The 26,182-nt window shown below is 41.5% G+C and overlaps 1 protein-coding gene across 1 annotated transcript; it reads left to right on the forward strand.

Annotated features, from left to right (window-relative positions):
• Window positions 1-2,135: 2,135 nt before the first annotated feature.
• Window positions 2,136-20,869, forward strand: LOC309569132 (SLAM family member 8-like; the record flags this gene model as incomplete). Its single annotated transcript, XM_082274894.1, has 5 exons — window positions 2,136-2,214; window positions 2,636-2,944; window positions 13,024-13,338; window positions 19,899-20,165; window positions 20,859-20,869. 5 exons carry the CDS (start codon window positions 2,136-2,138, stop codon window positions 20,867-20,869), a joined length of 981 nt encoding a protein of 326 aa, XP_082131020.1.
• Window positions 20,870-26,182: the final 5,313 nt, after the last annotated feature.

Genomic DNA, 26,182 nt, shown 5'->3' on the forward strand with positions numbered 1-26,182 from the left:
TGTGTGTTGTGGGTTGGGTTGGATCCGGGTGGGGGGTGGAGTATAGGGAGCTATACCAGCGTTTTTATACTTGAGTCAGGACACTCACTATTGATGTATAGCTCATGGGCCCATGAGCCTCTTACTTCTATTTTAGTCAACTGTCCAATACACACTTTGGAATTTTGAATATTTTTTATTGTTATCAATAAAGTACAATTTTCAATTTTCCATACCTTTGTTTGAGCCTATTTTTGCAACTTCTCTTGTTTCTTATTATCACTATGTAAACAAGGCAGGCCGCTGTTCTATAAGAGAGGAAAATGGAGATCTTGTGTTTCTACTAAGCAGAAACATGAATCTCTATCCTCCTCCGGTTAAGCCCCCCCCCCCCATACAGTTAGAAAGCACTCCCTAAGAGCACACTTAACCCTTTGATTGGCCCTGATGTTAACCCCTTCCCTACCAGTGTCATTAGTACAGTGACAGTGATGTTCCAGAATACCTTCCTCAATCTTCTGTGATCAGACAGCGACACATGACCGCTCCTTGAGCACATAACGTACTCACCATGTAACGAAAAACAAAATTGTACTGGGTAAATGATGGTAATGTCACTTCATTTAAATACACAGAAGCTTACCAGCCTGGTAAAAAATCCTCTCCAGCATATTACGGGTTAATCCTCTCCTTCCGATCCCACCATCATCTCTCATACATGTATAAAGGGGGAAAGAAAAGTGCCCATAGCGTAAAATGCTTTAATCTTATTAATTATCCATAAGTCATGCACTTACAAGGAATCAACTCAGTAAGCACTGTCGGTTCTGGCCATGTCTCTGAGCTAAGTGGACAAGTTGTGCGGGGTGACGTCACAATCCAAGCCACATCTAACGCATTTTAGAATCAAGCCATCATCTGAGGACCTCCCAGTTTGAAATCCATGAGGGTATGGGTCCCTGAACTCACACTGTCTGCATTCGGAAACCAGCACCTTCACCCACATGGATGTCTAATTGGGAGCAGTGGCTGTGTTTTTCTTCTTAACCCCTTCCCGACCGCCTTTTTACTGCGGCAGTGCAGCCCTCCTGTGCAAACCAACGTAGACCTACGTCGGTCGCATGCCTGCAGCTAGGGGACGAGCGCTCCCGCCCCCACTTGTCAGCGGGGAGAGGCAGCTCCCCGCTGAGAGGAACGGTCAGCTGTTGTAAACACAGCTGACCGTTCTTCTCCCTGGAATGATCACAGAGAGCCTGTGATCCTTCTATATAGGATCACATGTTTCTATGATCATTTCACAAGCCACAACCCCCACAGTTAGAATCAGTCCCCTAGGCTCACATTTAACCCCTTGATCACCCACAGGGTTAACCCCCTTCCCTGCCAGTCTCATTATTACAGTAACAGTGCATATTTTTAGAACTGATTACTGTAGTAATGTCACTGTTCCCCCGAAAAGTGTAAAAAATGGCAATTTAGGGGTCCGGGGGGCCATCCCCAAACTGTTCCCACAAAGCTGGGTGCATGAAATTTTCCAAAATGCATTGGTATGCTGAACCCTTAAGAGTTCCCTTCACTGGAACTAAGGGGCCAAGCCAAACCCCTGAAAAACAACTCCACATCATCAACCCCCCTCCACCAAATGATTTGGACCAGTGCACCAAGCAAGATCCATAAAAACATGGATGAGCGGGTTTGGGGTGGAGGAACTTGACTGGCCTGTACAGAGTCCTGACCTCAACCTGATAGAACACCTTTTCGATGAATTAGAGCAGGGTTTGTGAGCCAGGCCTTCTCGTGCCTGACCTCACAAATGCGCTTTCCCAGAAGAGTTGAAGCTGTTATAGATGCAAAGAGTGGGCCAACCCAATAGTAAACCCTACGGACTAAGACTGGGATGCCATTAAAGTTTATGTCCGTGTTAAGATAGGCATCCCAATACTTTTGAAAATATAGTATACATTTATATAGTCTTACAGATACAACCATCCCTTTGAGGGAAACCATCATGCTGATGCGGCCTTGCAATGAAATTGAGTTTGACACCCCTGCAATAACTCATGCAGAAAAAAAGAAAGGTTTATTGCTGTTTATGTCTCTGCCAGGGAGATTTATCATCACTGTTGGTTTTGGTGACTATTGTATCAAGTACAATCATGGATGCTCAACCTGTGGCCCTCCAGCTGTTGTGGAACTACAAGTTTCATCATGTTTCTGCCTTTGGAAGTCATGCTTGTAAATGTCAGCCTTGCAATGCATCGTTGGACATATAGTTCAGAAACAGCTGGAGGGCCACAGGTTGAGTACCCATGTTAGTAGTGATGGGAAATCTAACATTTATGAGCTGTTGGGCAAACCTACTTCGGTGGCAATCTGACATGGGTCTTATCATACCTTATTCTATTTAATTAAAAAAAAAATAAAACATATTTTTGGCTTAACACATACTTTAAAGTTCAGAAATAAGGGCCTCAGCTTTTTATTACTTAGTTATTGCACAGTATTGCCGTGACAGAAATAAAATAACCTTGACCAGTTTGGTGGGGAGGGATGCGCTGAAATTGAGAAAGGAGGATACCTTCTTGTTTTGTCAAGAATCTTGAAACTATTGGTTAGGAAAAAAATAAACTAATATATTGTATTTTTTTTTGTTTAGCCCACCAGTTGTCAGTTTATGCTAGTGCTGTATTTGTTGAAGTCTCCTCAGATGTAAAACTCTTTAGACCGACATGTGAGCACCATATTCACTACGATGTCTTCAAGAAGCCTGACCAACATCTCTTGTACATGGACTGCAAAACATGGCAACCACACATTTCCAGCAGTGTTATCTTTTTGGATAAAGACACTCGGTGGATTACAATTAAAGGGGTGCAGACCGATGACATGGGGACCTATACTGTGAAAGGTACTGACAAAGATGGGCATCAAAAGCAAGTTTTTTCCATGGAAGTTCGAGTTAAAGGTGAGTCTGTTTACCTTTCTCTACTCAGTTCCATCTTTCATCTGGTAATTATGTATACACATCTCTGTTCCAAGTGGTGTAGCTAAATAGAATTTGGATCTGCTGTTGCTGATACTTTATGTATTTGGAGGTATGTACTTTGAGCTGTCAGCTTGATCCTTGCTTTACTGTTTTGTAATCCACTATGAGTATACTTACCTTTTTTGAAGCCGATCCGACACCATCCCACGCTAAGCTGTCTGTCCTGCTGTCTGTCAGCTGTCAGTCCATCACTGTGAAGGTGGGTGCAGAGGACACAGCCGACAATTAAAGCCCCCATAGTAAGTTTATGGGTGATGTCACTTCAGTGTTGCCAACCTACCAGATTGAAATTTACTGACACAACACCAAAGATTTACTGGCACAGCCAAGTGTTTACTTGCATTTCAAAAACTTACAAAATTACAGTTTTAAGTCAAAATTTTAGTATTTTAGTATTTTTTTTTTTCCTGCTGGGTTGTTTTATATAAAAATCATTCTTCCACTCCTGGAATACCTGGAGTCAAGTGTCTAGCAATGCTTCATCCCTGGTTAACACACCCCTGCTGCCAATATGCTTGGTTAATGTGGCATTAAATTAACAATAGGTGCACACACCGCTCATGCCGACTATGAAGGCTCCAAATAACTGTGGGTGCTCACCTCGGTTCACCACCGCCAAACTTGAAAATACCAACGAAAATGCCCGCACTCCAACAGATATAATGATGCTTCTTTATTAAACCAATGTCCGTTGGTTTAATAAAGAAGCATCATTATATCTGTTGGAGTGCGGCCATTTTGGTTGGTATTTTTAATGTGGCATTAATCGAGAATGTAGCAGAGCATTACCAATTTTTGTAAAACCAAAGGATATACTGTATCCAGACCCAGTTGTCTTCAGCAGATTCCAGACAACTTTATTTTCAAGCAAAGGATCATTTTTTACCCCATAAAGGAACCTTCCTTTGCTTGTAGCCAATACAATTATCTAATGGCTGCTAATCCGTCCTTGATTGGTCAGCTGTGGTTGTGAAAACAAAATATGGTAAATAATCACAGACCACTTGATACAAGGATTTACTGAACAAGTTTGCAAAGGCACTCTTGGATGTGGGCAGCAGGGCAGAAATATCCTCTGATTTGTAAAAGTCCTAGGGGTGATATACAAAAATGTCAGCATATGTCATTGTCAATTCATTTATTCCATAAGGTGTTCAAATCACACTGTGTCCTTAACTCTAGAGGCTGGCATCAGTAGGCTATTATTATTACTGTTAAGCATAGTGTGTGACTGATAGGTGTGTAAAAAATAAAACACCCCCTAATGTTCTGGAAACCCCCTAACCACCAACAATATACACTCCTATTGCAACAAAACAGTAATTGTAAAAGAACGTGCAAAATAATGTGATATCTCATGAAAATCAAAATATACAAAATATATGTGAAAATTTAATAAAGAACTAATTAAAAAAAAAAAAAATATATATATACAGAGTATATATATATATATATATACATATATATATATATATATATATATATATATATATATATATATATATATATATATATATATACAAAATATTGTCCAGATAGTGAATTAGTCCATAAAATCTCATTCTTCACTTGCCACAATCCCACCAGTGTATAAATTGAGGCTTACCAGAATGTTTTTTCCGCTTATAAACAAACAAGTCAGAAAACACTTTCCCAAATGGGTCAAAACCAGGCAGGATGGTCAAATGGATCTTCGCTACATAGGCTGGCTCCCCACTTGTGTGTGAGATCAGTTTCATTTACTCATTAGCTCAGAAAGGGTTAAAAGAAAAGCTTCTCTATAGCACTCTCTTATCAAATATATGCTGAATACTATATTATATTTAATTTATATTCAATTCGCTAGAAACCAATGACCCACAAATTGAGACACTGCAACATTTTCTGACCCCAAAGGACAATACTTTAGGGCAGGTGTCTCCAAACTTTCTAAACAAAAGAGGACTTTACTGTCCTTCAGGCATTATGAGGGCTGGACTAGGTCCAGTGGGAGTAGAAAATGTTCTGGCATACGGTGGCAGTAAACAATGTTCTATCTTTGGTGTCAATGGAAAGAATTCTGCCCCATCATTGATATCAGTGGGAGGAGTTGTGCCCCATAATTGATATCAGTGGGAGGAATAGTGCCCCATCATTGGTATCAGTGGGAGGAATTGTGCCCCATCATTGGTATCAGTGGGAGGAATTGTGCCCCATCAATGGTGTAAATGGAAGGAATTGTGCCCCATCATTGGTGTCAATGGAAGGAATTGTGCCCCATCGTTGGTGTCAATGGAAGGAATTGTGCCCCATCGTTGGTGTCAATGGAAGGAATTGTGCCCCATCGTTGGTGTCAGTGGGAGGAATTGTGCCCCATCGATGGTGTAAATGGAAGGAATTGTGCCCCATCGTTGATGTCAATGGAAGGAATTGTGCACAATCGTTGGTATCAGTGGGAGGAATTGTGCCCCATCAATGGCGTAACTGGAAGGAATTGTGCCCCATCATTGGTGTCAATGGAAGGAATTGTGCCCCATCGTTGGTGTCAATGGAAGGAATTGTGCCCCATCGTTGGTGTCAATGAAAGGAATTGTGCCCCATCGTTGGTGTCAATGGAAAGAATCCTACCCCATCGTTGGTGTCAATGGAAAGAATCCTACCCCATCGATGGTGTCAATGGAAGGAATTGTGCCCCATCGATGGTGTCAATGGAAGGAATTGTGCCACATCGATGGTGTCAATGGAAGGAATTGTGGCACATCGTTGGTTGGAAGGAATTGTGCCAATGGAAGGAATTGTACCATGTCAATGGGAGGAATTGTGCCCTTTTGATAGCGGCAGTGGGAGGAGCAGTGCCCCATTCATTGTCGGTGTCAGTGATAGGAGTCATTCCCCATTGTTGGTGTTAGTGGATGGAATAGTGCCCCAAGGGCCAGATAAAGCCAAGCAAAGGACCGCATCTCGCCCCTGGGCTGCAATTTGGAGACCCCTGCTCTAGGGTTTATCTCAAAGGATACCAGCTTTTCCCACTTTCTTCCAATACAATATCTCTCCCTGTCTGCTCAGGACTGGTTTTGAAATAATAAAAAAAATAATCCCATTGTGTAGTATGTTCACATATACACCAATACTTCATCAAATATATACATTAATATATTTACAAAATCACTATTAATTCAGACTGATTATTCAACACCAGGCTTCATGCAACCTTCCTGCTTACCAAACAAATGTCACCCCTTCATCATGAAGTGGGTTTAAGCAGCTATCCCCAAAAAGGTACTACAAAGAAAAAAGAGGAGGGCGCCTAGTGCCTTTCCTTCAACACCAATGAAATTTAATAAATGTCAAAAACATACTCACAAATATGAGAAGTAGATACGTATGTGATGCACAACTCTGATGTCAGGGATGTGTAATGTTCTGGTACCTCTGGTACCCTTGTTCCATATTTCTCCTTTGCTAATTGCGTCCCATCTTGTGTAACAAGAGACGCATATACCTTTAAGACCGGATGACATCATTGCCGAGCGCCGCTATGAGCGGCTATTTCAATCGCCGGCTTTCTCTCACTCATCGCTCGTTCAAACCACATGTTCACCGCACCTTCTCCTGTGAAGTCGGAGCTGCTGACATTTCCTTTGCTGAACTGACGCCGGAACCTCGCCGCTGATCCGTATCTCGCTACGGGATCACCTCTCTATCTATGGACATTGTTACTACTAACCTATCGAAGTGATAAGTACCCCACAGGGGATTCCTTACTAACCAATCTCCTACTGTCATCTACTGCAATTACCAGGACTATCTATCTATCTATTCCATACCATCTGCATAGACTGTTAGCTCTTGGGACTGCCTTCAACTATCCTTGCACTAGGTTACTCTGTCTAAGTATACTCCATCTGTGTCCTCTTACCATCTGCACTATACTAGACATCAGAACCTATCTGCTTTACCATCACCTGCAACTCTCCTAATATTACTCCTAGTAATCACCATACAAACCTGTCTCTCATCTATACATTCTCATATGTTCTATCCCTCCACTAAAACATCTGATTGAGTATATGTATATTGCATAACAGGCTGTACACCGTGATGAAGTCCTGAGAGTTGGATAGGTTTATTCAACAGTATCCCTACAAGGCTACTGAGTGTGATAATTCTGCAGCTGAAAATCCATCCATTAACAAAAACGCATGAACGTTACAGATTGAACGAGCCTAAAAAAAAATATGGATTCAGCAGAATTACCCACTCATGTACTACAATTAAAACAGCAAGTAGATGCATTGATCCTTGCGCTTACAGAGGTACAAAACGAAAATCAGACCTTGAGACAGCAGGTTGGCCGTCTCACACAGCTTTCTGCTACTCAGACCTGTGAGCCTAAGATAAACCCTCCTCTAGTGTTTTATGGTGATCGAAGCAAATTTCGTGAATTTAAAAACGCATCTCGTTTACTTTTTTTGTTAAAACCTCTAACCTACACCACTGACCAAATTAAAGTTTGTACCATCATCTCCTATTTAACGGGTGAACCCCGGGCCTGGGCAGACGCTTTCTTTGAAAAGGATGATCCACTCCTTAATTCTTACCCTCTATTCCTAGCACAACTCGCTAGTTTATATGAAGACCCCAATAAGCAGAGTACCGCTGATACCCAGTTACGGGCCTTGAAACAAGGAAGGAGACCCGTTGAAGATTTTGTGGCAAATTTTAAAAGATGGTCCCCTGATTCAGGGTGGAAGGACACATCTTTGAGAACGCAGTTTAGACTCGGCCTATCTGAGGCCGTTAAAGACGAGCTCGCCCGAGCGGATTTACCTGGCACTCTGGAGGGACTGATACAGACCAGTATCAATATTGACAGACGACTACGAGAAAGAAAGGCTGAGAAGATGGGCTCACCATTTTCCAGTCCTTCTCGGATGTTGCCTGCTGACCCTACTCCTATGGAGGTAGGAATGATACGCCCACCTCTGACCCTTTCTGAACGTGCCAGAAGGAAGACCGAACATCTCTGCATGTACTGCGCATCCCCGAATCATTTGATAAGCGGCTGTCCCCTTGTCCGCAGAAAAGAGGGTGAGTGTTCAAATGTCTTGCTAGGCGGACTCACAACTTCCTTTTCTAATCCTTAACTTTATGTTCATTTAACATTGCAGTGGGACCAAACTAGGATCACCACCAAGGCTATGATCGACACAGGATCTTGTGGAAACTACATTGACATTTGTTTTGTCTCCCTTAATAAAATACCTATTGTTTCAAAACCCAAACCTGTCTCCGTTAGTTTTATTAACGGTACCCCCCTATCCTCTGGTCCTATCACCAGTCAGACACAGGCACTCCTTGTAACTGCTGACGAGTCTCATGTGGAGACCACCACCTTTGATGTGTTAACATCACCACATTTCCCAATCATTTTGGGACTTCCCTGGTTACACATACATCAACCAATCATCGATTGGAAAACAAGAACGCTAGCGTTCTCTTCTCACTATTGTGAAATGACGTGTAATCTCCCCACATATGATAGGATCCTGTCTGTAGTGCCGGAGAACATTATACCCAAGTGTTATCAGGACTTATCGGAGGTTTTCCTTGAAAAAAACGCTCAAATGCTACCTCCTCATAGGGACTATGATTGTTGTATCGATCTACTCCCTAATAGCAAGTTGCCCTTCGGACATGTTTATCCTCTCTCACAGGATGAACTCTCTCATCTTAAGGAGTATCTACTTCCTCCACTGCTGCTGGACTCTTCTTTGTCCGCAATAAGGATTCTAGCTTTAGGCCTATCATTGATTTCAGACAATTAAATGCCATTACAATAAAGGATCGTTATCCTTTACCTCTTATTCCTGAACTTATCGAACAGGTGCGTGGAGCTTCTCTTTTTTCAAAATTGGACCTAAAAGGGGCATACAATTTAATTCGAATCCGTAAAGGGGATGAATGGAAGACGGCATTCAGAACCAGATACGGACTGTTTGAGTACCTTGTAATGCCATTTGGGCTATGTAATGCTCCCGCAGCCTTCCAACGGTTTATAAATGAGATATTCAGAGACTTGCTTGACGTTTGTGTTGTAGTATATTTGGACGATATACTTATCTATTCTCATTCCTTACCTGAGCACATAAAACATGTGAGACTTGTGTTGTCAAGACTACTTGCACATAACTTATATGTTAAATCAGAAAAATGTTTATTCCATAAAGAGGAAGTACTATTCCTAGGATACATTATATCTAAAAATGGAATCAAGATGGACATGAGCAAAATATCCTGCATTCTAGATTGGCCTGTGCCAACCACTCGCAAAGCATTGCAAAGGTTCCTAGGATTCTCTAACTACTATAGGAAATTCATTAAGAACTTCTCTGCGATTGTGAAACCTCTCACACAACTCACTAGCACGAAGAAACCTTTTAATTGGTCAAAAGAAACAGATGGAGCATTCTGTCTGCTGAAATCAAGCTTCACCACTGCCCCCATACTATGCCATCCAGACCCATCCCTTCAATACATCTTGGAGGTAGATGCGTCAAATATGGCAGTAGGAGCAGTTCTCTCACAACGACCAACAAACACCTCACCTCTTCACCCAGTTGCTTTCTTCTCAAAGTCATTAAGCAGCCCCGAGGTGAACTACCCAGTAGGAGAGAAGGAGTTATTAGCCATAAAACTGGCATTAGAGAATTGGCGACATCTACTTGAGGGCACTCAATTGCCAATCCTGATATATACTGATCACAAAAACCTTCAATACCTTCAGACTAAAAGAACTCTTTCCCACCGGCAGGTTCGGTGGTCGTTATTCTTTCTGAGGTTTAATTTTTTAGTGACTTATACGCCCGCAGACAAAAATAAAAAAGCGGATGCACTTTCACGACTAGCCGAGAGATTCTACCGAGGTTCCCTCAGTTCCTATAATACCACTTGAACGTATTGTCGGTGTCATTCGCTCCCTGAAGGAAGAGATTTTGCACAGCATAGGACTGGACTCACCTCCACCACAACTAACTACTGACACAGAAGGCTTCCTCTATTACAACGATAAATTATACATACCCCCTACTATGCGAACCAAGATCTTGCAATTGTCGCATGATGTACCTATGGCAGGACATATGGGTATGACTAAAACTTTAAATCTACTTACTAGGCAGTTTTGGTGGCCAGACATGAAGACAACCGTAAAAAAGTTTGTTTCATCTTGTGATATCTGTGCAAGGTCTAAAATCGACAACACGAAACCATCGGGGTTACTTTGTAGTTTACCGATACCCCAGGTTCCGTGGGAAGTGGTATCCTTAGACTTCATAGTGGAACTACCACCTTCCAAAGGATTCAACACCATCTTGGTATCAGTGGACCATCTGACCAAGATGGCACATTTTACTCCTATCCGAAGACTACCTTCGTCCAAACAAACAGCGGAATTACTTGTGAAACATGTCTTTAAGTTACATGGTATTCCAAAAACACTGCTGTCTGACCGTGGTTCACAATTCATCTCAAAGTTTTGACTAGCTCTATGTCAGATACTACGAATAGAGCGTAAACTTACTTCTCCATACCACCCTCAGACCAACGGACAGACAGAGAGAGTTAACCAGTGCATTGAACAGTATCTGCGTTGCTATACTTCGTATCTACAGGACGATTGGGCAGATCTCCTCCCGCTGGCGGAATTCGCCTATAACAACGCGACTCATAGCACTACTAAACAAAGTCCATTTTACCTAAATTACGGGTTTCATCCCACACTCCTTCCACCACGTATCTTGCCATCAAGTAATCCAGTGGCATCTGATTATCTTGCCCAGATAAAGGATTCTCTGGGATTACTCAACAATACCATATCACATGCTCATAGCCAACAAAAGAGGTACTACGACCTCCGTAGGAAACCCTCTCCCCAATATGCCATTGGGGATCTTGTTTGGCTTTCTACAAAAAATCTGAGATTAAAAATCCCTAGTAAAAAACTTGGACCTCTATTTCTGGGACCTTTCCCAATAGAGAAGCTTATTGGAAAAGCTGCAGTACAACTCACATTACCAGCAGACCTCAAGATACATCCTATCTTCCATGTGTCTCTACTGAAGCCCCATGTTCCTAACCAAGGAATAAGGCCTACTATCTCACCTCCACCTCCTGTACAAGTGGAAGGTGGAGAAGAATTTGAGATAAAAGAAATTTTGGATTCCCGTTTCAATAGAAGAAGACTCCAGTATCTTGTACGATGGAAGAACTATGGGCCCCAAGATGACACCTGGCTGGATACCTCCGATATACATGCCCCTAGACTGATTCGCAATTTTCACTCGAAATATCCAGAAAAACAGTTCTAGAGGCCTTCCGGAGCCGGCCTTAAGGGGGGGGGGGTACTGTAATGTTCTGGTACCTCTGGTACCCTTGTTCCATATTTCTCCTTTGCTAATTGCGTCCCATCTTGTGTAACAAGAGACGCATATACCTTTAAGACCGGATGACATCATTGCCGAGCGCCGCTATGAGCGGCTATTTCAATCGCCGGCTTTCTCTCACTCATCGCTCGTTCAAACCACATGTTCACCGCACCTTCTCCTGTGAAGTCGGAGCTGCTGACATTTCCTTTGCTGAACTGACGCCGGAACCTCGCCGCTGATCCGTATCTCGCTACGGGATCACCTCTCTATCTATGGACATTGTTACTACTAACCTATCTAAGTGATAAGTACCCCACAGGGGATTCTTTACTAACCAATCTCCTACTGTCATCTACTGCAATTACCAGGACTATCTATCTATCTATTCCATACCATCTGCATAGACTGTTAGCTCTTGGGACTGCCTTCAACTATCCTTGCACTAGGTTACTCTGTCTAAGTATACTCCATCTGTGTCCTCTTACCATCTGCACTATACTAGACATCAGAACCTATCTGCTTTACCATCACCTGCAACTCTCCTAATATTACTCCTAGTAATCACCATACAACCTGTCTCTCATCTATACATTCTCATATGTTCTATCCCTCCACTAAAACATCTGATTGAGTATATGTATATTGCATAACAGGCTGTACACCGTGATGAAGTCCTGAGAGTTGGATAGGTTTATTCAACAGTATCTCTACAAGGCTACTGAGTGTGATAATTCTGCAGCTGAAAATCCATCCATTAACAAAAACGCATGAACGTTACAGGATGACAATCCCTGCGGTTGGAAAGCAGACGTGTTTTGGGAGAAATGCATGTCTCCTGAAACGAGTCAGTTTTCCAACCGCAGATAAAGAAAGGGAGGCTCATCAGACAAAGACCAGACTCCCTTTGTCAATAAGGTGAGCCAAAAAGACATTTTCTTAAAACGCAGGTTGCTGGTTCCCTTTCCCTGGAATCATTCCTGAGTGGAAAAAAGGGGTTCTGTATGATGTTACTTTAGACCTCCTGTGAATAAGAGGTCTTTATGCTGGTGAGCATGTAAAGATACTGCACAGTTGGAGGTGTTTGGTGAAGAGTTGCACTGGTGCTTCACGGATTCATATAATCAATTCACATGGAAGTTGTGACTTAAAAAGATTATAATCAGGAATGGTGCATGGACTCACAATAAATAAATGTGTATACATAAAAGGTTTTGGGTGCACTAGTCCATACTTTTAAGGCCAGTTCACACCACATGCAGTCCAGTGCGTTTCTTTTCTGCAACAAAAACACATGTATAGTAGGTTATATGGTTTTCAATGGCATAGTTCACACCAGTGTGGTCAGTTCCAGTGCAATTCAGTTCCAGAAAATACTTCCTGCACTGGACTATACTGGAATGCGGTAAAACACATAAAAACGCACCAGAACGCACCTAAAGGTGAAGTCCTCCAAGTGCCTTATTATCTTATACTTATTATCTTATACTAATGCAAACTATTAACATCTGTATAGATATACACTTTGCTAAATAATATACGTAAGCAAGAATTAAAAGGATCTGTCTCTGATTTACTTTGTCTTGTTTCTTACAGCCAACCAGGGTAATTTAGTGATTGGACTCCTCCACCAGTCTGTAGATCTACCCAATAACCTGAGCCTCCCATCTCCGGTACAAGAAGCTGACTGGAATTTTTGGAGCAAAGGAAAGCCATATAAAATTGCACAGTTTGATAATCCCCAGCAAAAGTTCTACAGCAGTCAGTTTGATGGACGACTGAAATTTCTTCATAATGGAACCACTTTACATATAAAGGATCTCAGGATGGAGGACAGTGGAAATTATACTGTGCAATTTATTCACATGGGAGGGGAGAATATTTTTGCACATTTTATGCTTATGGTATATGGTATGTATACACTTAAAGGTAATACAAGAAAATCCAGGTATATGTTGGGATAGCCCCTAAGAAACTGATTTAGAAAGCAAGCTGTGTGTTTAGGTTTTCATTAATGCAGTGTAAGAATATTTAATAATAATATCTCGCACTCGTACTTCATTATGTCAGAATATTTATACTGCTCTGAATATAGCAGTGTATTTATTTATGGTTAATAAGCAAAGATCTATGTGAAAGGAGAGTCTTCACCTATTGCCACAAATCAATATGTCGTGAATTCTTTTTAATTGATTAATTTCTTTTTAAAAGCATATACCAATCTTAGTGAGTACAGTCTACAGTATGGAATATATATAAAAATATTTATTCTCAAGACATGTAATCACAATATATGATCAAACAAGAAGTGACACAAAATGATAACTCTTACATAAACTACTAACTTCAAACAATCAATGTAATGTGATGTTTAGCTCAATAATGAAAGTGAAACTGAAACAAAGTGAAACAAAACGAAAGCAAGATTACCATTTCTCCAGGTAAAGCATAAACCATAAATAAAGGTTCTATATAAACAGACTACAATGGTCTGCACAATGCATAGCCGAAAGTCACTTCACTGCAGATGAGTGAGAATAAGCCATGCAAAACGGAAGACTTAAAATTGCAAATAATGCACTAAATCTGATATTAATAAAAATGTATAAAAACAAAAATCAGCTTTTTAGAGAAAAATCTACCATGGTTTATACGGCTGGGATTGTAATCTTATTACCCTTTAAATATGCAATATAAAACACATAAGGAAGGAATAAACAATATTGAATAAAATCAAATAACATAGCAAGGCATATTTACCACAATTAAGATGGCCGCTAGCTTCAAATGGTCGTTACCAGAGTCTTAAGATGGATGCCTTTCTTAAGATGGTGGCTTCCCTTCAAGTTTCAGATGAATGATGGACCAAGATGGAGTATGTCTGGATGAGTCTATAGATGGACGTAGTAGCGTGTGTGATGTAAGTGTAAGGTGTGTTGTCAGTAGTGTAATGTAATGATGTGTCATCTGGGTTGTCTTTTATATGGCATGAACAAAGGGCTATTAAAATTACCATAAGTTAAACCCAGAGGGATGAAACATTATTCCCATTGGTTGGGATATTCTATACCTAAACTGGTGAGATCATAGACACACCTCTTTTGATAATTCAATGTTCGTATAATAAAATTAAAGGATGATTTCTCTATATGTAAGAGTAATCATAAAACACATATAAAACTTTGTCCATACTCCCAGTACATACATAAATGTCCATCTGTATCTCCATCATTCTCTGGCAATTATTGGATCTGGTAAACCATTTAAATAATAATTATTTTTAATACAATATAATATTTCTATATGGGAATATCTGAAATATCCCAAAACTGCATTTGGTATTTCGTCTATAGAGGGCAGTATCATACCGTTTATTAAATTCAGTGTATTTAGACTAATTATAAGATATTCTTATCTGATGATCTTTGACCTCTGGCTAGTGAAAAGCCATTACTTATTTGACCATGCCAGAGGCTGTCAGATATAGCGTCTAGTTTGTAATATTTACGACACCTTGAACACTTAGACACAAACTTCTCTGAAATGAGGTAATTAGTGACGAGATACATATGTCCTTACACTTAAAAGTAATCTATTCTAAGTAAGATTACTACTGCAAGAATATAAACCCAAAAGGTAATATAATGTTCCTAAATATATATGTATATGCTTTACATAATATAATGACATAATTATGGCTAATATCTTCACACACATAATGATGTATCTTTAAAACTTATATATTAAATGTCTAATGAAGAACACTGAGCCAGTGTCCATTGTTATATACAGATAAGATTACAAGCTAGACTAGTATGGTGTCTCGCTAATTGTCCGTTATCTGATGAGATGTCAATGTATTTCCTTATTTACGATTACATAGATACAAAGACCTCTGTTCAAATTCTATTCTGTCTTGTAAGCTTGTAAGAGACATTTTGTTTAACAAGTACATATATGAACTTTCTTTCACCTTCAAAACCAAATGGAAGGCATGCTGTACTGTTCAGCATCATAAGATATGAATATACATGGCTTTTAAAATCATTTTTATTCTATTAGTTAATTACCTATTATTTAATCCCCAATAATCCCGACAGCAGCTATTCCCAAACTGAAATACTAGACACAACATAATTACGTAGTTGGTAAGGTTGAATCCAGTTTAACCTGAGTGTGTGTGTTTATGTCCCTACCATTTTCCATATCCATGTACATTGTGTTTGCTAAGTTTATTTTAAATTTATCTATACAGTGGAAGGGAGTTCCACATCCTTACCACTCTAACAGTAAAGAAACCTTTACACAATTTAAAATTGAACCACTTCTCCTCCAACTTCATTGTGTGACGGGATGTGTCTTCTTTAGGGACCTTAAGTTCTTCCAATACTAGAGTCACCATTTAAAGATTTGTGCATTACGATCAAATCCCTTCATAAGTGTCTCTTCTCCAGGGAGAATAAGTTTAATGTTGGAGTAGTTCCTCATATCTAAGATCCTTCAGACCTTTTATTAGCTTTGCTGCCCTTCTCTGGACTCGCTCCATTACAAAGACATCTTTCCTGAAGATTGGTGACCAAAACTTGAGAGCATACTCAAGATTAATAAGAATCAGAGTTTTGTAAAGTGGTACAATCATAGTTTTTTTTGTCCTAAATAAATCCCCCTTTTTATGCATGCTAATAGTTTGCCACTCTTGCTAGCTGCAGCTTGACATTGCTTGCTATTGCTGAGTCTGTGATATATTAGGACCCCCAGAATATTTTCCATCTTCTATTCCTCTACCCCTAGCGAGTAACTTGCATTCATATTTTTAGGTCCCAGGTGCATTACTTTACATTTTTTAAATATCTTTAATTAATACATTTTTTCGGTGTTTGCAAACACGCTGGGCCAGCTGCCAGTGCAGGCATCTGGGCAGGGCCATCTTACCGAATGGGCATGCTGGGCAGTTGCTCGGGGGCCCCACTTGCCCGGGGGGCCCCATCTGCCCAGCGACCCATCCCCAGCCAAGCATTAGTACTGATTCCCATGTGCATCCCACCACCGAACTTAGCAGGTGGCAAGCGCCTGTCGGCCCTGCGCTGCTGTCAGGCCACTTGGGCCATGGAGAGGGAGCCCACAACTGCAGGAATGCCTGTCCTCCTCCACAGGAACAGGCACACAGGACAGTCGAGTCTGACTCCCGTCCGTGTGTGTGTTCACTGGACCCAGCCGCGGAACTTGGAAGCTGTCATTAGCCTTGCACTGCTGTACCAATAAATATCGCCTTATCGATAATTTGCATTTTTATTCTCGTGGGTGATTGTGTAGGCAGGGCCCCATTGCACTTCATTGCCCGGGGCCCTTTAATGCTCTTAAGATGGCACTGCATCTGGGTAGATCCCAAATATAAGGTTGGGATATTTTCAGAACCTGGACTGGCTGAGTCTTGTGATCCCCAGAAGTATAACCAAAGTTCGATTCTTATTGCATTTTTGGTCATTTTGGAATGCTGAGGGTGACTTTTCAGTCTTATATTTTTTAAAGGACAGTTTTTTTTCTCATTAATATGCCTTTTCACATTAGTATTTAGCAACCCAGGTTTAACTTGTGTTCTGGTTGTTGCCCAGTGAAATGCACAGATGAATGTCATCTTATATAGTTTACTATATCTATAAAGCACTCCGACTCTTCTTTAGTGCTCTTTGTTGCAAGAATTTGATCCCAATTTTGTCCACATCCTACTCTCCTGTCTCCCTTTTACTATAATTTAGGGCAGCATAATTACTCTGTTATCGCAGTTTCCTAAATTTTCCCTTACCTCCACATTTAAAATCAGCTCTATATTGTTTGAAATTAGAAGGTCCAGCAGAGCATTATTTGTAGTTGGGGCTTTTAAACATTTGACTCATGAAATTGTTCTGGATTATGTTCAAGAAATGGCAAGTCCTAGTTGAGTGAGTAGTTCCGTCTGTCCAAATATCTCAATAGTTGAAGTCCCCCCCTATGATTATAGCACTGCCTTGCCTCCCCAACATTTTATACCTGTGAAAGTAGATGGGTCTCCTCCTCAAGGTTTGGGTGCTTATAACATAAACCCAAAGTTATTTACTATTTGTTTTGTCCCTTTGAAGCTCCAGCCACAAATATTTCACCTCATCGTTAGGCTGTTAGTGACTATGAGGGGAAATATTTCTATCAAACAGCTCTTGACCCAGAGGCACCCTGTCTCTCTAAGAGTATATCTTTGGATAAGTCGCAAGCAAGCCATGTGAGTTGTCCAACCAGGTTTCTACAAAGTCAAAATCCTCCTCAAGTGTCAAAAGTTCTAGTTTTAACCAGGCTTGTATAGGGAGGAATAAATGTGTAGCACCCTCCTAGTCAGGTGCTAGATAGTAGGTATAGATTTTGGCTTTCTCTGCTTAACAGGAAAGCAGTAGGTAAAGCATTTGAGCTCTCTGCTTATCAGGGAGCTGGATCTACTAGTTAGGCCTGTTCCATGTGTTGCATGTGTGATTCTTATGGGCTAAGGGATTGTCCCCACTGTATCCAATGGAGAGGTACATTGGACAGTGGAGGAAACCCAGCCAATGACACACAGGCTTTGGCACAGACAATGGTGCAGCCTGAGATGGAGTATAAAAGCCAGGAGCACATGAGGCAGGGGGTCTTTGGTTGGAAAGCCAGGTCCCGGAAGGAGGGTGACGACTGTCTTTCCCTCTGTAGCTGTGGATGGTCATCACAGGCATCCGGTCTGGTGAACCAGAGTGTGGGGCTGAATCCTGAGGTCCAGGAAACCTGACTGGTGGAGTTGGAGGCAACAGTGACTCTGGAAAAACAGTGTCTGTGAGTACAGAGGAACTTGCCCGGGGGTCTGCCAAGGAAGGGGACCACTCCAGACGATAGAGCCAGTGGACGGGTTTCAGCACACAGAGAGAGTAAAAGGGGGTGCCAAGTTTAGAACCCTGAAGAGAATTGCAAGCAGGAACACAAAGTATCTTCACTTCAGTGGCAGTGGTGAAGCAGCGGCCTTGCCGCATCCTAAAGTCAGATGTCCGCAACACTGTGAATAGTTATTAGTTGGAGTATCCTACTCATCCCTTCTCCTAACCAAATTCTAAATAAAACTACAAAACAACATCCCCTGGACTGATTATTGACTTAAAGTGATAAGTTTCTGCAACCAGTTGCTACAGGTAACCCAGGGGAATCCGGAAAGTGTTATATCCAGCAGTCCTCTAGGAGGCAGTGCTACAAATGTATATATCATTTGCTGCCATTTAATTAAAGAAAATGTGTGTCAGGTGAACGTTTGCCTTTTACTGGGATAACATTTTGTTTTTTGAACTATCTTTTTTGTTTTTTTTATTTTAACAACTTGCCGCCGCCCGCCTGCCGCATATATACTGAGGCAGGCTGGCTCGGCTGCGAAATCGACATACGGTTACGTTGGTTTGTGGGAGTGGTGCTGAGGGGGAAAATAACTCATTATAAAATACTTAACTTAAAACAAAGCCCTTCCAGCAGCGCCCGCTCACCGCTGAGATGGCCAACATGTTCACCCGTCTTTTTTCTGGGTTCGCATCCTCCGGCCGTCTGATTGGCACATGTGCGCCGGAGCCGCCGCTCATGGCACAGGGCTCTGTAGGAACGGCACGGGTGGCTTTTCCTTCAGAGCGCATGCCCCAGTGATGTCACTTGCTGCATGTAAAGTAAATATCTCCTTAGCGGTGCAGGTCCAGGAGATATTTTCAGTACCTATAGGTGAGCCTCATCATAGGCTTACCTAAAAATAAAATGGCAACACAGATAAAGAAAAAAGTTACAGAGGGAGGTTTACTTACAGCCACACTATAAGACTCCATTCACACCTGAGCATATCGTTTTCAGGCATTTTTGGGGCGTTTTTTCAGACATTTTAGTGTTTGGAGGCCAGCTTTGACATCTAACAGAAACGCTTGTAATCTGCCAAAAAAGAAGCTTGTGTACTTTTTTGAGCTTCAGGCATTTTGCTTCAGGTGACAAAACCCCCAGATTTGAACAGGGGTCATTGAAATGAATAGGATTTTGCTTGTTGGGCCTTTTGAGCCTTCAGAGATGAGTGTTTTACGAGCTGAAAAATGCTCAGGTGTGAACAGGGCTTAAGTGCTCTGTTTTCAATGAGTTAGTTAAATCATTGACTTTTATTGTGGGAAGGATCGGGAAATCACAACCAGGAAGCCATAACTATGGTGTAGCACTGCAAAGCAAAAATTAGAACTAAATATATAATAAGCAAATAAGACTGTACCTAAATACTTACAATTTATACTTAGATGCCATTTGTTTATCACCATTATTTATATAAAACTGATCTCTATTACATTTATCTATAAAATCGTTGAAAAAAGTAAGCATTAGATAAACATTAAACGGGATTGGTTCTGGCACTTTTATATTGTTCAAATATTACATGATATAACTTGAATTTCCCTGTTCTGTGATTGCAGAACCTGTCCCAGACCCATCTATAAACATTGTAACGGAGGAGAGGACCAGTCACTGGTGTAATGTGACTCTTCATTGTTCTGTACCAACAAACTCATCATCATTGACCTATAACTGGATATACAACAACACTGACTCTGTCTATGAACTGAGTGGAGATACAATTCATGTATCGCTGAACTACTCCTGGGACATGGAGTTCCATTGTATAGTACACAATCCTGCTGACCAGAAGAACATCTCCAAACAAGCAAGGTGTTGCGAAAAAAGTAAGACATTCGTTCACAATATTTTTATTATTATTATATAGTTTTTTTTTTTATAGCGCCAACAGTTTACACAGTGTTTTACAATAGAAAGGGAGATATTACAGTTACGATACAATAGAAGGTCAGGAGAGCCTTGCTCATAAGAGCTTACAATCTAATCGATAGCACAGCCAAGGAGTATTATACATAAGGCAATAAACCATAGTAAATTAGATCAAGTAACTGTATTTGTTCTGACTTCTGTAGACTGTAAGTGCCCATTCACACTACCGCGACTTGTCAGGCGACTGGTCAGCCTGACAAGTCGCAGTCCATGCAGTGCTACGGGATCCGTTCTAATAGGAGCGACTCAAGTCGCTCCAACTTAGAAAATAGTTCCTGTACTACTTCGGGCGACATCGGAGAAACTTGCATTGACATTCATTATATGAAGTCCGTGCAAGTCGCGCCAAAGTCGCGATGCACGCGACTTCACAGGTGGCCCAAGAAGTCGTGCCGCCGTAGTGTGAACCGGCACTAAAAGGTTGAATTGGATTGGTTGCTTTGCATATCATCATTACTGCTTGTGTTACTTTAATAAATAAGGCAGTGTATGCTTAAGTGTATGATACCCTAAATATTTTTTTGTGTGTGATGTACAGTATTTTATAAATCATAGTCTCTATCATTTTCATGTTCTTCTTCCATCTGAAGTTCCTGGTTGATCCTGACGGTCATCTTTCTTCCTTGTTCTAAACTGACCACACAAAGTGCAGAAGCTGATTTGTTCTTGCGTGTTCAGTTTTCACCCTTTGGCTGCCTATTCAGAGGTACAGGACACGGTGCAAATACACAGCATGCCTCTATTTTTCAGCCACTAAATAGCATTTCTAAAACCAAGCAAAAGCAATTATGGTGCTGTAGTATATTGTGGGTGTAAAATAAATATATATATATATATATATATATATATATATATATATATATATAGAACAAAATTATAAACACAACACTTTTGTTTTTGCCCCCATTTTTCATGAGCTGAACTCAAAGATCTAAGACTTTTTCTATGTACACAAAAGCCTATTTCTCTCAAATATTGTTCACAAATCTGTCTAAGGGTTCTCTCACACGGGCTTTCCTCTCAGACTCCGTTTTGCTCAGCGGGGATCCATCCGCCGATCGCCCTGAGCAAGCGGATGACAGGTTCGTCTTTGCTTACATTGCAGAGACAGATCTGTCAGATCCCCACTCTCCTCTGTGGAAGATCGGATGAAAACAGATCGCCTGTTCGTTTTCACCCGATCCTCCAGACGAATGGAAAATAGGGTTTCCATCCATCTTGATTTCACGAACAGGCTCGGATCGGAAAGAGGCGGGTGTCAGCAGAGATGTCACCACTGACATCCGCCAATCCAAAGGAATGCATGGAGCATCCGATCAGGTTCACCTGAAAAAACTGACAGGCAGGCCTAATCAGAAAGCCCCGTTTGAAAGGGGCTTAAATCTGTGTTAGTGAGCACTTCTCCTTTGCCGAGATAATCCATCCACCTCACAGGTGTGGCATATCAAGATGCTGATTAGACAGCATGATTATTGCACAGGTGTGCCTTAGGCTGGCTACAATAAAAGGCCACTCTAAAATGTGCAGTTTTATCACACAGCACAATGCCACAGATGTTGCAAGTTTTGAAGGAGCGTGAAATTGGCATGCTGATTGCAGGAATGTCCACCAGAGCTGTTGCTCGTGAATTGAATGTTCATTTCTCTACCATGAGCCATCTCCAAAGGCGTTTCAGAGAATTTGGCAGTACGTCCAACCGGCCTCACAACCGCAGACCACGTGTAACCACACCAGCCCAGGACCTCAGCATCCAGCATCTTCACCTCCAAGATTGTCTGAGACCAGCCACCCGGACAGCTACTGAAACAATCGGTTAGCATAACCAAAGAATTTCTGCACAAACTGTCAGAAACCATCTCAAGGAAACTCATCTGCATGCTCATTGTCCTCATCAGGGTCTCGACCTGACTGCAGTTAGTCTTCGTAACCGACTTGAGTGGCAAATGCTCACATTCGATGGTGTCTTGCACTTTGGAGAGGTTTTCTCTTCACGGATGAATCTCGGTTTTCACTGTACAGGGCAGGTGGCAGACAGCGTGTATGGTGTCATGTGGGTGAGCAATTTGCGGATGTCAACGTTGTGGATGGAGTGGCCCATGGTGGCAGTGGGTTTATGGTATGGGCAGGTATATGTTATGGACAATGAGCACAATTGCATTTCATTGATGGCATTTTGAATGCACAGGGATACCGTGACCAGATCCTGAGGCCCATTGTTGTGCCATTCATCCATGACCATCACCTCATGTTGCAGCATGATAATGCACAGCCCCATGTTGCAAATATCTGTACACAATACCTTGAAGCTGAAAACATCCCAGTTCTTGAATGGCTAGCATACTCACTGGACATGTCACCCACTGAGCATGTTTGGGATGTTCTGGTCTGGATTGGTGTATACGACAACGTGTTCCAGGTCCTGCCAATATCAAGCAACTTCACACAGCCATTGAAGAGGAGTGGACCAACATTCCACAGGCCACAATCAAAAACTTGATCAACTCTATGCGAAGAAGATGTATTGCACTGCGTGAGGCACACCAGATACTGACTGGTTTTCGGATCCTCCAATACAGTAAAACTGCACATTTTAGGATGGTCTTTATTGTGGCCAGCCTAAGACACACCTGTGCAAAAATCATGCTGTCTAATCAGCATCTTCCAGTATTCCATGTCCTTAGTCTGCTTGTCTTCAGTAAACTGTTTGCGGGCTTTCTTGTGCTTCATCTTTAGAAGAGGCTTCCTTCTGGGATGACAGCCATGCAGGCAAATTTGATGCAGTGTGCGACGTATGGTCTGAGCACTGACAGGCTGACCCCCCATCCCTTCAACATCCACAGCAATGCTGGCAGCACTCATACGTCTATTTCCCAAAGATAACATCTGGAAATGATGCTGAGCACGTGCACGCAACTTCTTTGGTCGACCATGGCGAGGCCTGTCCTGTTAAACCGCTGTATGGTCTTGGCCACCATGCTGCAGCTCAGTTTCAGGGTCTTGGCAATCTTCTTATAGCCTACGCCATCTTTATGTAGAGCAACAATTCTTTTTTTCAGATCCTCAGAGAGTTCTTTGCCATGAGGTGCCATGTTGAACTTAAAGTGACCAGTATGAGAGAGTGAGAGTGATAACACCAAATTTAACACTCCTGCTCCCCATTCACACCTGAGACCTTGCAAAACGAATGAGTCACATGACACTGGGGAGGGAAAATGGCTAATTGGGCCCAATTTGGACTTTTTCACTTAGGGGTGTACTCACTTTTGTTGCCAGCGGTTTAGACATTAATGGCTGTGTGTTGAGTTATTTTTAGAGGACAGCAAATTTACACTGCTATACAAGCTGTACACTCACTACTTTACATTGTAGCAACGTGTCATTTCTTCAGTGTTGTCACATGAAAAGATATAATAAAATATTTACAAAAATGTGAGAGATGTACTCACTTTTGTGAGATACTGTATACTTACAGAAGACCCAGTCTCCCTCTTTGTGCCTGACCCTTTGACCAAAGCTGTTGGAGCTCCAGGAAGTACTAGTCTATTATATAATGAAATGCCAGAACAATTTGCTCAGCAGTTTAGCAGTTTTCTTTTACTAAACATTTTTATACTTTTTTTTTTTTTTTTCATTTATTACAGCTACACCAGTCCGTGTTCATTATGCACTTTTTCTGGTTCTGGTAGTATTGGTTATCCTGGGATGGTGCCTCGATAAAATGAAAAAGAAACAAAGTAAAGGTATATTTTTTTGTTCTCCTGAAACTTTGATTAAAATTATAATGTCACCAGTAAAGAGCTAAATACAAGCATCCAGTTATTTTATAAATGTTGAACTTTGGCATTTCAAAATGAGGACTGCTGCATTGTTTAGGCCAAGCCCCTTTGTTGCAGACCTATTCAGATAACATTACTGTATCTACTATGCCCTGCCAAGGTAGAGTATTGGAAAGATGAGCGAGACATGGCCTAAAGCCACATATTCCCAAGTTGCAAGGGACTCTTTAGTTCATCAACCCCTTCATGAAGTTTCAGATTGTTCATCAATCAATATGAAAGTAATTTAGTAAATACCAATTTAAATAATAGTACTGATAATAAAATTAAACCTTATGTAGCGCTCACTCTCAAAGAGGCTGCTAATGCCTAGGTCCTACCAGCTAGTACAGCGGCTGCCAGTCACACAAGCACAGTCCCAAATACAGCAACAATTAAAGTGTTACTATACCCACAACAGTTAAATCAGTCTTTATATGCAGTAAAGCATGCTTGTTATACTTACTGTGGAGCTCCACAGATGGAAATTTAGCCTTATGTAGGACAGAAAATAGAGGCACGCACTGGAGATATATGCTGTATGAATAAAGAATCTCATTCCCGCTTGAAATTAGCATTCTGGCTAGAATGACAGGTGTGTGCAAAGCGCTATGTCCAGCCATGATTAACTGCCAATAACCACAAATAAGCACTGACTGTACAAACACATTGGAACAGACAGGGCTCTTGTCAGCCTTTCATTGCTTTGTATCGGCTGAGCATCCTCATTCCTCTGCTATTTGCTATAGCTGTCATTCTAGCTGCATGAATTAGCACTCGTGCCACTGGAATTCACAGTGTTTGCTATTTGCGCGTGTGAACGAGGCGTACGTACATTTTTTGCACACGTAAATTTCTACATTATGAACAGCACCAAGACTACTATTTCTATAGATTTTTGGGTGTGGCCGCTTGATATGATATAGACGTGTGGAGTTAGGAGCGAGTGTGTCCAGGGAGAATGACCTCATGTTGTTGTAGACGGAAGTGGCCAGGTCTGGGCAGGACAGGTTTGCGATTTTATCATAAAGGCAGTAGGTAGCAGAATGAAGAATGGAAGGGTTCAGGTGGCAAAGTTCCTGCGGGTAACTGTTTGCAAGTTGGCGGCATGGGAGGTAGGAGACCGGAAGAGTGTGAATGCGATAGGGTCAGTGCCGGGACAAGGCCATCCAGCGCCCAGGGCGAAGACACCAAACTGCGCCCCCCCCCCCCCCCACAAGATGTAGGAGCATAATGTGTTAGCAATATAAAAAAAAAAAAAGAAAATTGAGCACTAATTGGCACACTTAGGCCCTAATGCTGGCCATAAACGCACAGAATTTCAGCCAAAAATGGTCGTTTTAGGAAAGATCGTTCGAAAATCGGGCCGTTAGTGAACACAAGTTTACCAACGATTTTAATTGTGTGCCCGGCTAATGTCGATGGATCCATAGCGAAAACTTTTATTGTTTCTACAAAAGTTTTTACGTGTATGGTAAAATTGAAACGAAAATAATATTCTGACTCGTATTGTGCATGTTATTGAACGATCATTATGATCATGAAAATGATTATGTAAAAGAGTTTATTCTGTTAGTGTTCTATTAAGAAGTTAGTGACCAATTAGCTTTCGACTGATGAATAATCGTTCAGTCTGCAAACAGCCGAAATTCTGTGCGTGTATGGCCAGCATAAGCATACATTTTCTTTCCAAGCCAAATATTTACACAAACAAAAATTCTCCCTCCTCCCAGTACACATCTCTCCCTGCTGAAATCCCCCCCTCCCAGCACAAATCTTTCCCTCCATCCTCTCTAAACTCAAAGCCTCTCTCTTCCCAAATGTTCCCTGCTAGCACAACTATCCCTCCTCAACAAAGCACCGTTAGCACACATTTTCACCCCTCAAATTTCCCCTCCAAGCACAAATTCTCCCCTCTCCAAATCCCCCCTGCCAGCACAAATCTTCCCCTCCCCCAAATGTCCCCTCCTAGCACAAATACCCATCAATTATTCTTACTAGTAGGGTTGAGCGAACACGGACTGCTTTATTCGTGTTCGTACCGAATAATTGTTTTTTTGTTACCCGAACACGGACCCGAAATTTTTACTGTATATTCG

The sequence above is a fragment of the Pelophylax lessonae genome (genome assembly GCF_965119305.1).
Source record: "Pelophylax lessonae genome assembly, chromosome: 13".
NCBI classification, from domain to species: Eukaryota; Metazoa; Chordata; class Amphibia; order Anura; family Ranidae; genus Pelophylax; species Pelophylax lessonae.